The sequence below is a fragment of the Dunckerocampus dactyliophorus genome, chromosome 8, assembly GCF_027744805.1.
Source record: "Dunckerocampus dactyliophorus isolate RoL2022-P2 chromosome 8, RoL_Ddac_1.1, whole genome shotgun sequence".
Lineage (NCBI taxonomy): Eukaryota > Metazoa > Chordata > Actinopteri > Syngnathiformes > Syngnathidae > Dunckerocampus > Dunckerocampus dactyliophorus.
In genome coordinates, this window is record NC_072826.1 from 10,889,695 (window position 1) to 10,903,682 (window position 13,988).

Consider the following 13,988-nt stretch of genomic DNA (forward strand, 5'->3'; position numbering starts at 1 on the left):
TGTGGGAATGCATGAAAGTAAGATTTGCTTACCTTATTAAGTGCTTATGTGCATATTTGCTTGGTACACAACCTCTCTGAAAAACAAGTCCAGGTTCGTACTGGTGGATAGGGGGTATATTAATTTTTTGCTTTAAATTTTATGTTGTTCCTGTCATAGTTTTACGCAATACATAATAAATAAGATAAATTAGATATCTATAATGTGAAGTATGTTTTACTGATGTGTTGATAACTAGCTAGTGCGCTGTTATTGCTAGCTAATGCTAGCGGAGCTAGCTCTTCAGTCATGGTCACACTGACATAAGCCCCCAAATAGCTGTCCTCGGCTATGCCTACTGTTAACTAGCAACTCGTACCCAAATTTTAGCTCGTGGTTCAAAGCAAAAAATCAGCCAAGGACGACTCGCATCTAAAAAAAAACACTCGTTAGTTGGGACACTCATATGCCAAGGTACCTCTGTATAAATGACAGTAAAAAATACCGGCAGTGCTTCAGTACCGTCTCGCTTCTCTGGCAAGTGACGTAGTCCGTGACAATTCCAATCACAGCGACAGCAGGTACAAATACAAATACTTTGGTCTTGTTGTGAGAGCCATCTACCAGCCAAAATACCCTTTTCTTTGTCAATTTATGCACAATATTTGTTCCCGCTTGTGGCTCCACAATTATCGCTACTTCCTCAAACTATGGTGTTCGCCGAGGGTCAAACAGGACGTGCTTACATTAATCGTGCGTCAAAAAAAAAAAATTGTGCCATTAAAGGAAACTTCCTAACGCGTTGACTTTGACAGCCCTACTATTTTATTATTTATTTCATTCAAGTTATTTAATTGAATAAAAACATATTCCTTATGATTCATTTAATGTTACTGTTCATTTAGTGGCTGACTCTTTTTTCCCAACTTTACAACATCCACCCCATTAACATACTTGCAATGTGCTGTACTTGACTGGATGCACTCTGAGTTCAAATACTGTACATTAGTGTGACCTCAGTAGTCCTTCTACATGCAGTTTTAGTTATCAGTGCATATGATGGGCGAATGTACAGTATATGGCGGAGCACCCCAATGTCTTCACCAGAAGTGAATTTGTTGAAGGTTTCCACTGATGAGACATCGTAGTGCAACTCTAGGAGGCGCCCTCATGTCTGCTTTCCACCACCTACCAGCCCGACACAACAGCCTTTTGAGGCGGGCCACTAGTGTGCTCATTTGTGTGTTGTTGTGTGTGAGTGTTTAATTACACACATTTGTGCACAAGTGTTTGTGTGTGTGTGTGTTTGTTCGTGTGGCATGGCTGGTCAGAGGAATGCTATGGTTCACGCCTGGCTGAGCCGTCACAATGGGCCAGCTCTTTCACACTGCAGGGAAATTCCACTCGGATACAAGAGGGGAGAGCGTAAGAGAGGGAGATACGGAAGCCCACTGTCTATAAAAGTACCTTTACTCCAAAAACAGGGGTGGTGTCTTTCCTTCTATATGAATTAAAAGGTGAGCTATTCAGGCTGGCAAATTAGTGAGCTATGAATGTATGTGTGTGTTAACATGAATGTCCAACACACGTTTAATGTGGGCAGTGGAGTCGACTTTTATCCAGACGGAAACCCTGCAGACAAATTGAAGGGATTGTGGTAAAAAAAATAGGAAAATGATGATGTTCTTGAGTAATTTTATGTACATGTGCACACACCTCCAAGCGGAGATATGAGCAGCATATTTTACTATTATATTTATTATCCCAATGACAGGCTTCCACAAACCCCTCAATAAGGCTTGCTTTTTTCTTTCATAGCCTGATTAACTTAACAGGCTTCACATGTGGGAAATGGTGCAGGAGGCCTGTGTGCGTGTGCAGTCATGAACTTGTTGTGCGCGTCTGTGATCGCTGACAATCGTACGCATATGATTGTGTGTGTATGTGCGCGTGTGTGCTGACCTTGCTGCAGGGACTGCATGGCCGCGGTGGGCTGCAGGGGCACCAGGCCTTGTCTCTGCAGGTTGAGGATGTGCTGCTGCTGAAGCTGCTGCATCTGGATCAGCTGCTGCTGGAAGGCCAGCTGCTTACTGCCTAGCTGCTGGGGAAGGAGGGAAAGGGCAAAAGAGGGATCGTTCATGAGTCAGCTATTATACTTGACTACTGCTAGGTTTATGTATGTGGACGCAATATTTAAAGCCAATGTTGGGATGACTGTTTTGGGGTATAAAATGGAACCTCTAATGCACTAGAAGCAGTCTAATTTGTAATTAAACCATAATTATTTGGAAAAAAAAATGACACAACTTAGTAAAACTGCAGTTATGCAAGATATAATGCTTGATTTCAATGTGCCTAAAAAGAGCTCACCTCAGTTATCATCCAATGCATACAAAATGGGCCATATACTGTATACTTTATATATATATGAAGTTATTGGAAAAAAGCAAACTGACATTCAAAGAAGTAAGACACGTCGTCAGTTGTTGTCAAACAAGACAAGTGTGCTATTTTGCAATAAACCTTTTACACTTGTTTGACAGGTAAGAGGGTTAGAAAATGAGATATGAGACTTCATGTTGCATCAAGTTTGGACTGATTGTTTTTACATCTTAATATGAACAGTTGTTACCTTGCATATACATATTATTATATGTTATATGATTTGATACAACCTCCATTTGCATTATTATTATTTAGAAATTCACTGTACAATGCCTTGATACACTTTTGACTTGTGAAAAAAGCACTCATGTAAAATATCTGTTTATATTTGACACAATCTAAAAAAAAATACAGGCTTGCAGAAATCTTTTTGTACATTTTGTTCCGCTCCCACATCATTTGTGCGTATATTTCTGACTTTACTTGCCATTAGAAAGCTACCTCTGATTTGTTTCCCCCTTTTTGGGGTGGGAGGAGTTCTGTCCACCTCTTATTACTTTAATCACAAATAATAAATTCAAGTATAAAGTCACAGAAAGGAATGAGAGACATGTCCTGTGTGTGTTACAGTGATAAATGTTCCTTTTCATGCTCTCCCAGGCCGGAGTAGAACTGTGTTTGAAGTCCCTACAGCTAACCCCTGAGAGAGATGAGCTTTATCTCTTACAGATAACTTGGTGGGAGGAAAAAAAATAGGAGCTGAGGACCTGCTTATTGTGTGTCCATGTGTGTGAGAGTGAGTTGGCAGCATGGAACCCTTTGAACAGTGAAGAACTCACAGGAAGGGCAGCTAGGTCACTTCCTATCAAACTGGAGCTTGGGGAGAAAATGTGTGCTGTCAGTGCAACACTGCACAAGAGAAAACCCTTACGTGCAGTGTTGCACTAGCTAAGGGAAATGACAGCAGAAACCCTACAATGCTGTACACTGCATAAAATTCACCACCTGGTCATTTAATCACTATAATCTAAACAGCATAATCTAATTAGAATATACACATTCTTTTGGTTGAGAAACTATTCATTATTGTCAATTCATGAGATTTGTTTGCGTTTATGTAATTATTTCTCTGTTTGTTAGAAAGCATACAGAAAAAAACACTATAAAAAATAGTCTTACAAAAATAGTCTTACTCTGCTTACACTACACGCTGATTAGTCCCATACATAGTGCTTGTGTAGTGACAATGTACCCCGGGGACATAGCATAGCATGGTGTTCTAAAATTACAGAAATGTATGAGAATTAATCAGAATGAAATTGTTTACATTTGCTAAACTAGTTTTTATGAAAAAGAAGCTATCAACCCCACACTGTGCATGGCTTAGTCCTATGTAGAAAACATACTGTTCAATTACTGCATGCAGCATCACATGTAATAACTCCAACTTGGAATATTTCCAAAATTCCTAAACTTCTCGTAGAAAGTTTCTGGAAAGTTTCCAAAAATTCATTGTAAATTTTCCACACCTTCTGTATGACTAAGTCAATTCCTGTCTTAAAAAATACATGAAGAGAAAAACTTAAAAGTGTATATTGTCTTGTTATTCAACAGTTACATTTGACAGATGCTTATATTTACTTCTTTCATTTGATAAAGTTTTCTTTGATCCTGAGAAAACTTCTTTGTCGCTTTTTTGTCCAGCCCCACTGCCCTCTTTTTTCCTACATGTCTGTCCATTGCATTTGCTCCTGTGCCCCCCCTCTGTCTCTCATTCTCTCCTGAGATATGTCCTTCTTTAAAGCGCACATTGCGTGTGTGTGTGTGTGTGTTCTGTTTACATTAGCTGTGGCTGAGTGGCCAAAGCTAGCGCTGTAACAGGCTGTCAATGTGATTTATGAGCACATCACACACTGTCTGAGCCTGCCAGTCACACAGATGCACACGTATACACACATACACACACACGAGATGGACAGTCACACACTTGCACACATCTCTTGCGATGCTCAGAGTCACTTCATTAAGCTGACTCCTGACCAGTCCCAAATGCACACACATACACACACAAAAACACGTTCATAGTCTTGCAATGTGCAACATAGCAAAGAGGAATGGCAGAAAATGGGGGGAAGGTCAAGAAGTCGCAGCCGCTCGAGCACAAAACTCTCTGTAGAGATTAAAGGTTTTATCCTCCCCCTGTTCACATCTATGCCTCCTACAGTCTTCTTCTTAGCTTCTCCCACATGTACAGTGTACTATCATTGTCAAATCACTGCTATTACATAAAATTTTTGCTTTAGCACACAAAACGCTCAACATGACCTGTCTCAGTCCTTGTTGGTGTTTGCAACAACCAACATCATATAAGATATGTACAGCTCAGTGGGGAGCCATATTCCCTGAGTGTATGCGTTTGTGCAGTGACCCACCACACATCAAGCGTCTCCCTCTCTGCGTGTATGTGTACTCGTGTGACCAGTGATTGCACTTGTCTAGTTGTTACACGACAACAAACCTGAAAACTGGGACAGTGGCAGGGAGGAAGGAGGAGCAATTCAGACCTCTCTCAACATGGGAGGCGACCACAACTGTTTTGCTTTGGTCACGCTCGACGTGGCTGGGGTTTGTCGGGAAGGTGAGGTGTGCTGCTGCGGGCTCTCTGGGAGAAGAGTCGGAATGTAGGATGTGTGCTTCTGTCAAGATGTCTCAGCTTGATTTGTTTCTCTGAGCTGCTTGTTCATTTTCATGCTCTGAAGTTGTACACAATCTGGACAACCTTTAGCAACTGTAAATATTGCATTTACTGTACAAGCAATGTTTTAAATATGATTCTGAACCGTCATACAAGTTTAAAGAAGTTAATTTGGGGCGATAGTAAAATGTAAAAACAATAGATTTGTTCTAAGTCTTAATTTTGAGAATGAATGGCAAAGCACAGATGGAGGACTGGAAGTTGAGTTGTCATGACTGAAGACTTCACCCAACTTATTGGCACCTCAGCCACATTGTACTGGGTAGCCAGAACAGAGATTAATTGATGTATTACTTTCCTCATAACAATCAGTTCCATGTCCAGTTCTATGGTCATCATCAAACTTTTTGTCATTGCCATAACTGGTATCCGTCTGTGGTGGCATCACAAAAAAGCGAAAGAAAAAGTGAAGCACACTTATGGAGTATGTCTTTTAGATTCTCTATGAACTGAAGTGTAACAAGCTGAGATCATGGGTGACATCATTCATGATGACAGTTTGGGCTTTAGCTTTTTATACCACTTTAGACCTTTAGACATTCCACTGTTTGCACAAACACAATCATTCCACACACAGGTTACAACAAGCATGTCCTATGGAGGGACTCATCCTCATTGTCTGGGCTGTGTTACTCAGAAGCATTCCACAGTTGTGGTTAAACCAGTACGTTTATATTTACTTACGCACGAGAGAGACATAGAGAGGAAGGGCAGGAGGGGATACTGGCAGCATTGGGTGAGGTTAATTGACAATTAAAAGAGAGGCGGACCCTTCCTACAACGAGATTTCACCTCATGCTCACAGCTGAAGGCATATAAATGAGTACTTTGGCAAAGTAGCCAATGGCTTGGCACTGCACACTCCTAAACTGCTACGACATGGCAACCTTGTGGAGAAAATGACAGTGTGCACTCACTAATGCTTGTCTTCAGATGAGCCAACAGTGAACTACAGAGGAGCTAAAGATGAAGACCAACACATGTATGGTGCATTCTATACATTAGACCGTTTTGTTCTCCTTGCTCGTACGTCAACCATGTTTTCTACATTTAAGGGTACTTGTATATTTCTGAGTGGACTTGAAGAGAGTGAGTGTGCACTTTAAGTTCACCTCTTTTGCTGCTTGCTTCCCAGCCTGTTGTTGCTGTTGTTGCTGCTGCTGCTGCTGTTGCTGCTGCTGCTGAGTCAGAAGCTGCAGATGCAACTGCTCCTGCTGCTTCTTGTAGTACTCCTGTAACTACGTGGGTAAAGGACAGACAGGGAATAAAACAGTTATTGGTATGCTGAGGTTGCTTTACTTTTGTCAAACTCTCTACGAAGGCCACGCTTTATTGTTGTGGTGGTGCGTGGTTTATTGACAAACCGCCACAACAATCGTAAGACTATTGAAGCTGTTGTGGCGCATTGACGTATGTTGCAAAGTAATTAAGTGTGTGAAAGCTATGGCTAGGAACCAAACAGATCTGACTATTACCATAAATGCATTGGAAAGACGCAAAGGAAGGTGCCAGATTTCATTTTTTACATGCATGCAGAGAGTCAATGCCACTGTGCAGAACCACATCGCTCTGAGGGAAATTACACACAGATAGTTATTATCTACACCACTTATTCATGAGCTCACTGTAGGGGGCTATATCTGATCCCAGCTCACACTGGCTGAGAGCCACTAGTATTTTAGCTCAATCGCTGCACTTGTACCTATACTTTTATTCCACTGTAGTTTCACTATTTGGAAATATGCACTTTTTCTGTACATCCAACTCAAATAACTCATTTGACATACCACTATTTGGTCAATCACAGGAAAAAATATCATATCACCTACTCCAAAACCTCTATTTATACCGTATACTCATGCATACGTTACAATTTTTTTTTTAAAAGCAGGGGAGCTTTCGCTCAGTCTCTAAGAACTTGGTTAAAAGAAATACTGTAATAAAACAGTAAAGTATAAAGAGAATATCACCTTATGAGATTAATAAAATATAATACAGTATTTATTTTTAATAAGTATTTTATATGATTCTGCATGAATAGCCCTTATTGACATTAATTACATTTTCCTAACTAAACCTTATGAGCAGGACATTGACTTGAAGAGTGCCGCCATGGACCACTGTCTCTAACACTAGCAAGAAGCCCTTAAAAACGATGCCAGTTAATTACAAGACTGACACACATTGAGACAATTAATAGTCACACCCACTAGTAATTTTGTGGTGCCAATTAACCTCGGCCTACGAACAGCTGTAACCACTACACCACCATGCTGCCCACACACTCTTTATCTGCTTGAGCGTGTACTGTACTGCTAAGATGCATTGAAAAATCATGTTGCCGTCTGAAGGAAACATTCACCAATTAAAAAAAAAAACCCACACACAACATAAATACCGAGGCCCTGTCTCTGCTGACTGACCACAGCCTGTCTTTGTGTTTGACTGAGTAATCATTCATTTAGGCAGGACGCTCCATTAAGATTACAATCTAGCACCAGAAGAGAGCAAAGGCAGGCAGGGAAACTCTGACCACAGAGTGTGTGTGTGTATATGTGCATGTGCAGGGGAGGTTATCCTCTTGAGAACAGCTCCTATATGTGTGCGCCTCTGCAGTTTGTCTTTGTTTCATGCTGCATCAAATGTTCAAAGAGGCTTCTCGGAAGAGAATGACTTCACAGAGCAGCAGTTGCTGCAGTCTCTCATCCGTCTGACCCGAGAGCGAGCTTAGATGTGACACCAGTGAACATCCTAACTGAGCAGTGTAATGCTCTTTCTGTCTTTGTGCAATATGCTATTTTACATTTTTACTTTCAATCTTATCCCGGCCATAGCTTGCCTTTGCATAATTTACTTTGCATTTCAACAATGATTTAGCTTCTTATCTTTAATTTGTTTTAATGGAAGACGCAGTTCTTTTTCTGCTTCTCCTTCTTTCCCATCTGCCGTTCCTGTCTTTTTATTGTTCCTTAGGCGGGGTTAATATCTCTTTTCTGCCTCACTAGTTCTGATCCCCCTCCTCGTCAAATACATGTGCAAGCACACACGTGCACACACACTCGGCTGGAGAGTGGTGAGTTGGGGGAATAATTAAGTGATAATTAAGGTCTTTTAACGATTTGATTCAGTGGGTCTATGCATTAAGTGTATAGAAGTGAGGCACTCACCTCGTCAGCCTATTATCATGACCTTGCCTTAGTAACAAACCAGGAAAGAAAGGCAGAGCAGTTGTCGTATAAGGAAAGGTTAGAGGAAACTTAAAGGTTAACACATACACATACACACACACACACACACACACACACTCGATGTGGCAGTGGGCCGTAAACCTTCCTTTCACACTCTACAATAGTGTATTGCCATGGGGATATGAAATTTAATGCTCCGCTGAGTGATATGTTGGCTGATTGTCTCTTTCTGTGTGTGCGTGTTTAAAAGTGCCTGGCTTGCAAATACAGACTACCAGCAAGTCCATACTGTGGTTAATTAACTGGGAGAACCATGTTAACCTGATTGGTTTTAATATTCTAGATTAGAAGAAGGTGAGACTCTTCTTAGACGTTTTTATGTTCAGAAAACATAAAAGGCGTCATTTCAGCATATCGCATAACAGTATCTCATCTGCTCATTGAGCATCTGAAGAAGTGACTCCTTAAGCATCTTTGTTTACCCAAAAAACATGGTAAGCTGGAAAATAAACTTATTAACCGTTACTTTCTTACTCTGTACTGGCTGCTCAGTGCTAAAGAAGGTCAGAATGTCCTCCCACACGAAAGCCAGTCGTGATTAGTCTAAATGGAAAGAGACTCACCAGTAATCTCCCCATCATCTGAGTATAATAGTTGGTGCTGTTTTATGCTTTTAGGCTTTTATATATAGTGGTTAACATCTTTCTACACTTGTAAAGCAGCTAAGAATAGTGAGTCACCTCACCATTGCCACATCCTTAAACACGATGCCTATGTCTTGTGTCATCAAAGGGTGAGTGGATGACAGGAATTGTACAAAGTTAACTTAACATTGGCTCTACAGTTAAGAAATGTTGTATGAGGGTGAGTGTGTGTGTGTGCGTGTGTTGCTCTTTGTAACAAATACTTCAAAACTGCAACTATCTTCATTGCACATGTTGACACGAGGTCACAAGGGGTTGTGGCAGAATATGTGACAGGTCTTTTGGACATGAATAGTGTTTATTTGCTTGTTGGCTGTCGACATGGCAACCCTCTAATCACCTGAAGCCCTCCTGAAACACTCGCACTCACTGGCTTATGCTAAAAGCATAAAAGTGCACATGTGTGCACGTGTGTGATTAGTGCATCTGCGTGCCTACAGGTGGGCTGATGCACAGTTCCCTTGCAACAATTCTAAAGAGGAGGAACATTAACGTGTGTATGATTCAGAATGTTTGCCTCTGTTTACCTTCAATGATCTAAGAGTACTAAATGAATGAGATAAAGGCACACCCTGCTTGCACACTGCAAGAGACACATCTAAACTTGCTGCTGTGGGAGTGAGTTCAACCAGACACAGCACAACATCACCCCCAGTGAGTATGTGTATGTACTGTATGTGTAGGCTTGTGTGTTTCACCTGTGATAGCATGAGAGCCTGCTGTTGCTGCAGCAGAGCCTGGAGCTGAGGGGGTGACAGGATCTGTTGCATCTGCTGTGGAGTGATCATCTGCGGGCTCATCATAGCCATGGATACAGGGACCTGGACACAGCACAGATAAATTTTTATTTAAAAAAACAAACAAAACTTTACAACGGAAATGAAATTAAATCTAGTAGAGCAGTGGTGTCCAAAGTACGACCTCGGGCCATTCAAAACTGAACAAAAAAAACCATCAAAGGTAGAAAAAAAGAGCAAAAGAGGCATAATGTAACAAGTAAAAGCTGAAATGGTCATGCTAATAATATCATTCCTAATAATATGTTTAACAAAGCTGAGATTTTTTCTTTAAATATATAATACAGAACGGTTCACTTCCAATTGGTAGTGCAATAATGCATAATAATAACACGTAATAATAATAATATATAATAATAATAATAATAATAATTCATGATAAGGTAATAAGTCCAGTCCTATGTGTATTTTTGTCGCTCCCCCGCTGGTGTGTTGAAAAGCCGCACGGCGTGGGGGAGGAATGATCTGCTGAGTCTTTCAGTTGAGCAGGGCGGTGATAGTAATCTGCCACCGAGACTGCTCTTCTGTCGAGAGATGATGTTGTGCATTGGATCATGCTGGTTGTAACTGGCAGTTAAACCAGTGCTTCTCAAATAGTGGGGTGAGCCCCGCTTGGGGTGGGGTGGGGGATGGATTTTGCCGCTGTGAACTGTCGGGGGGCGTGAGAGACAGGGAGGACTTGCCAACATGTATGAATTTGTCGTACTCAGCATTCAATTTGACTCGTGAATACGCTCGTATGCTTCACCCCTCTCCATTTTTTTGCATTTCGCTGGTTTCAGTTTCAAGTTCGGTCTGTACAGTACAGATAAATAAATAGATCAGTTTCTCAACAGTGTTTTAAATCGGTGGGTGCGAAAACATTCTGTCCCCCAGTGGGGACATGACAGAATTGAGAACCACTGTGTTAAACCATCTTCACAGCCATGGGGAGATCACACAAGATCACGTCACACATATTTTTGACACTTTCTTCCACAGCACTGCCATTGTTGAAAATAATTCATCCAATCTTGTAAAAAAATAAATCTTATCTCCTTCAGTAAACACGTGATTAGGACGACCTCTGATTTCCTTCCCACATATTCAAGCCTGGCTAAGGAGAGGCAACAGCATAGCAGTGCTGTCACCACGAGATGTTTATCTCATCAAAAACAAGCAAAGACACAGCAGAGGGGAAAAAAAGCTGAGAGAAATGTGTGCATGCACTCTACGCATAGATAGTGCTAAGGTTATTACAAACAACACAAACTGAAGGCAAACATATAATTCAGAACATGAGACACGATGGGGTGTGTATAGATGCTGACTGAATGTGTGTAATAAAACAAAATATTGAATGAATAGACAAATGATTGCAATTAAGCGTCATAAAGACAACGCAGATGACAGATATTTGGGAAGAAGGCAGCGAGTGTGAGTGTCCCAGAATGGATATATTGTCTCAGCTAACAGGCTGAGGGATGACTTGCTCTTCCTTCACTGCCTACATGTCAATAAACTATACTGCCTTACTGCAATACAAATAATCCTGCCTGTTAAGAAGTGATGGCATTTTTATAGAGAAATACAAGCATGAGTTATCACCTCGCAAACTGGCCATTTATCTACATTCACTTGCTGGAGAAATATCTGTCTCCATCATGGTCAAACTGTGTGTGAGTGTATGTGTGTGTGTGTTTGTTTGTTTGTCTGCTCATCATCCAAAGGACCGGTAAAGTGAGAGTCATGAATATTTCCTTCCACAGTTCAAAAACATGCATGATAGGTACATTGGAGTCTCTAAATAGTCCATAAGTGTCAATGTAAGTATGAATGGTTGCCTCTGCGTGCCCTGGAGACCAGTACGTGCCCCGTACCCAAAGTCAGCTGGGGTAGGCTCCAGCTCACCTGTGACCGTGAATTAATGCTATTTTGCCGCATTCTTTTGATTTTCAAACTTGCAGCTTGACAGTTCCAAACGGTACCAGACTGACTTGAGCTAAGCTGATGCAAACATGACTTTGCAGTGTGGTCTGAGGGTGAGTTAAGGATGTACAGTAGATGAATAAGCAGTGACCCAAAATATGCGATGGAGCTCAGGGCATTAATGACACAGTGGGGCGAGAAAGGGGAGCGGAGGGGTCATGACAGTTGGGAAAGGGAAAGCAAGAGGGGAAGAGTGTGTGGGGGTGGTGAACAAGGTGGGAAGCAATGATGGCCACCGCTTGGCGTTACGCCAACATGCCCCCTCCACCGGGCCCTGTCATTCTAGGCCGCCATATGAAAAGCTGTAATTAATTGCTCTTGTGCATCCCATTCTTCCAAGCTGACAACTCCTAACGTCCTATTTTATACACACGGCCATTGACATTTTCAAGTCAGAGGCGTAATAATTATTGGAGTTATGGCACCTTTCCACATGTCGGCTCATGCCCTGCATCTGTGCAAGAGCTGATATATGGAACTTTGTGTGTGTGTGAAGATGTACACAAGAATGGCTGCATGCATGCGTGTGTGTGAGAAAGCCTGTATGCTGAGTAGTTAAGGTTTGATGCCATTAATTGCCCCTATAATCTAATATCACAAAGCGTGGTGATTATGGGGCACGCGATGCCACCGCCATACGACACCGCCAGGCGGTAAGCGACGACACAAAACAAAAGCCTCGCCATTAACGATTTGACGGGCCAGGACAAAAGCGCTTCACAATGCAGAATTATATTTTCATTCGGCTTTGTCTCGCCCCGTGAATGATTTCTCCCCTTTCATTGGGCTGTGAATAGGGGAGGCTGAAAAGCTTGGCGATTTGAAGTCAGCCATTTATTAAATGCATTTAATTTTTTTTTTCTGCTGACAACCTCCCCCCAACCCCTCACCCCCCACACACACCACTTTTTTCATGTTGCATGTTAATTTAAAAGAGAGATGTGTGTGTAGATTGGTGGCAGAAAGGTGGGGCTGGGGTGGCAGAGGTAGAAAAGGAGAAAATCATTGTTGCAAAATTAATAAATGTCTTCTCATAAAGTCAGAGCAACCAGCAGGTCCTGGATGAGGAACCATATTTACCTAACGAACTTTACATTTTTAAATTTGAGGTAGACTCTTTTTGTACCGGACAGTGAAAGCAGTGGTTTTGTTTCAACTCACATAGATGTGAAATAGTATTATACTCTAACCTAAGATGTTTCTCTTCATTACCATGCAGGAATCAGTCATACGTGCACACTGCTGAGGGCTTGGTGGTTGACAGAGGTCAACCCCTGCCATAGAGCGCGGGAGCTGGGGGGATGCAGGGATGGGAGGAGAGAAGATGCGAGAGACAGCCTTGTCGTTTACAGAGAGTTGAGGAGTAATTAGAGGGGTTGTTTGAAGAGGGAGTTTAACTGATTAACAAAGGAAGAGAGGGAGCGCCAGAAAGATGGGAAATAGAAGTAGGAGAAAGGCACGCAGTCTCCAGAGGGGCCAGGAGAGAGGGCGGGTGGATGTAACTTACATTTCAATGAGGGCTCCATCTCTCCCTCCTCTTCTCCCTTGATGACTTTTCATTTTAACAAGAAGAAGAAGGAAAAGCCCCACTTTCCATTTCAGATGATGGTAAGGAGGGCTGTCTGATATTAAACAAGTGGCTCCCTCGGAGAGGCAATTGGCCCAGCATGTTTATATAGAGCCCAGCTAGTTAAATAACTGCATCATGTCAAATGGAGCAGTGAACTTTGCATACCTTCTTCACCTTTCATCTAATCTAAACAACCAAAACACAGCTCTGTCTAGCTCTGTACCATCTGCTGAGCCAAACAAATGTTTAATATATGTAGGATTGGGCATCGTTTGAATTTGAACAATTCCGGTTCCGATTCCGATTCCTTGTTTTGATCACAGTTCCTAATGAGTCTCGATTCTGACACTTTCAAAAAGCAGTGTCATAAAAGTTTGCATGGGTTAAATGAAGGCGCTAACCAGGGTTCTTTCTGAATGAAATGTCTGAACTTCTCAATGAATTGACTAATGATATGAACTTTTAATCATTTTAGCTATTTTCAACCAGTATATAACTATCAAACGATTCAACTTGAATATAAATGTTACAATTTTATTTTATTTTTTTACAGGACTACACTTGGTGGCTACAAAAGGTGTTTACTTTTGAAAAGTAGTACACTTTCTTTGCTGCCTCAATGTTGGTGTAAGCTATTTTTTA

General features: G+C 41.5%; 1 protein-coding gene across 3 annotated transcripts in view; it reads right to left on the reverse strand.

The window, feature by feature from the left end:
* foxp4 (forkhead box P4) overlaps positions 1 to 13,988 on the reverse strand; it is a 97,296-nt gene that overhangs the window by 24,164 nt on the left and 59,144 nt on the right. For 2 of the 3 annotated variants that reach the window (XM_054785997.1, XM_054785995.1), the window contains exons 4-6: positions 9,710 to 9,832; positions 6,232 to 6,357; positions 1,942 to 2,080 (exon numbers count right to left, since the gene is read on the reverse strand). In XM_054785997.1, the coding sequence (XP_054641972.1) occupies positions 1,942 to 2,080; positions 6,232 to 6,357; positions 9,710 to 9,832 (388 nt within the window). The remainder of the gene's footprint in view (positions 1 to 1,941; positions 2,081 to 6,231; positions 6,358 to 9,709; positions 9,833 to 13,988) is intronic. The other variant, XM_054785996.1, reaches the window with a different exon arrangement.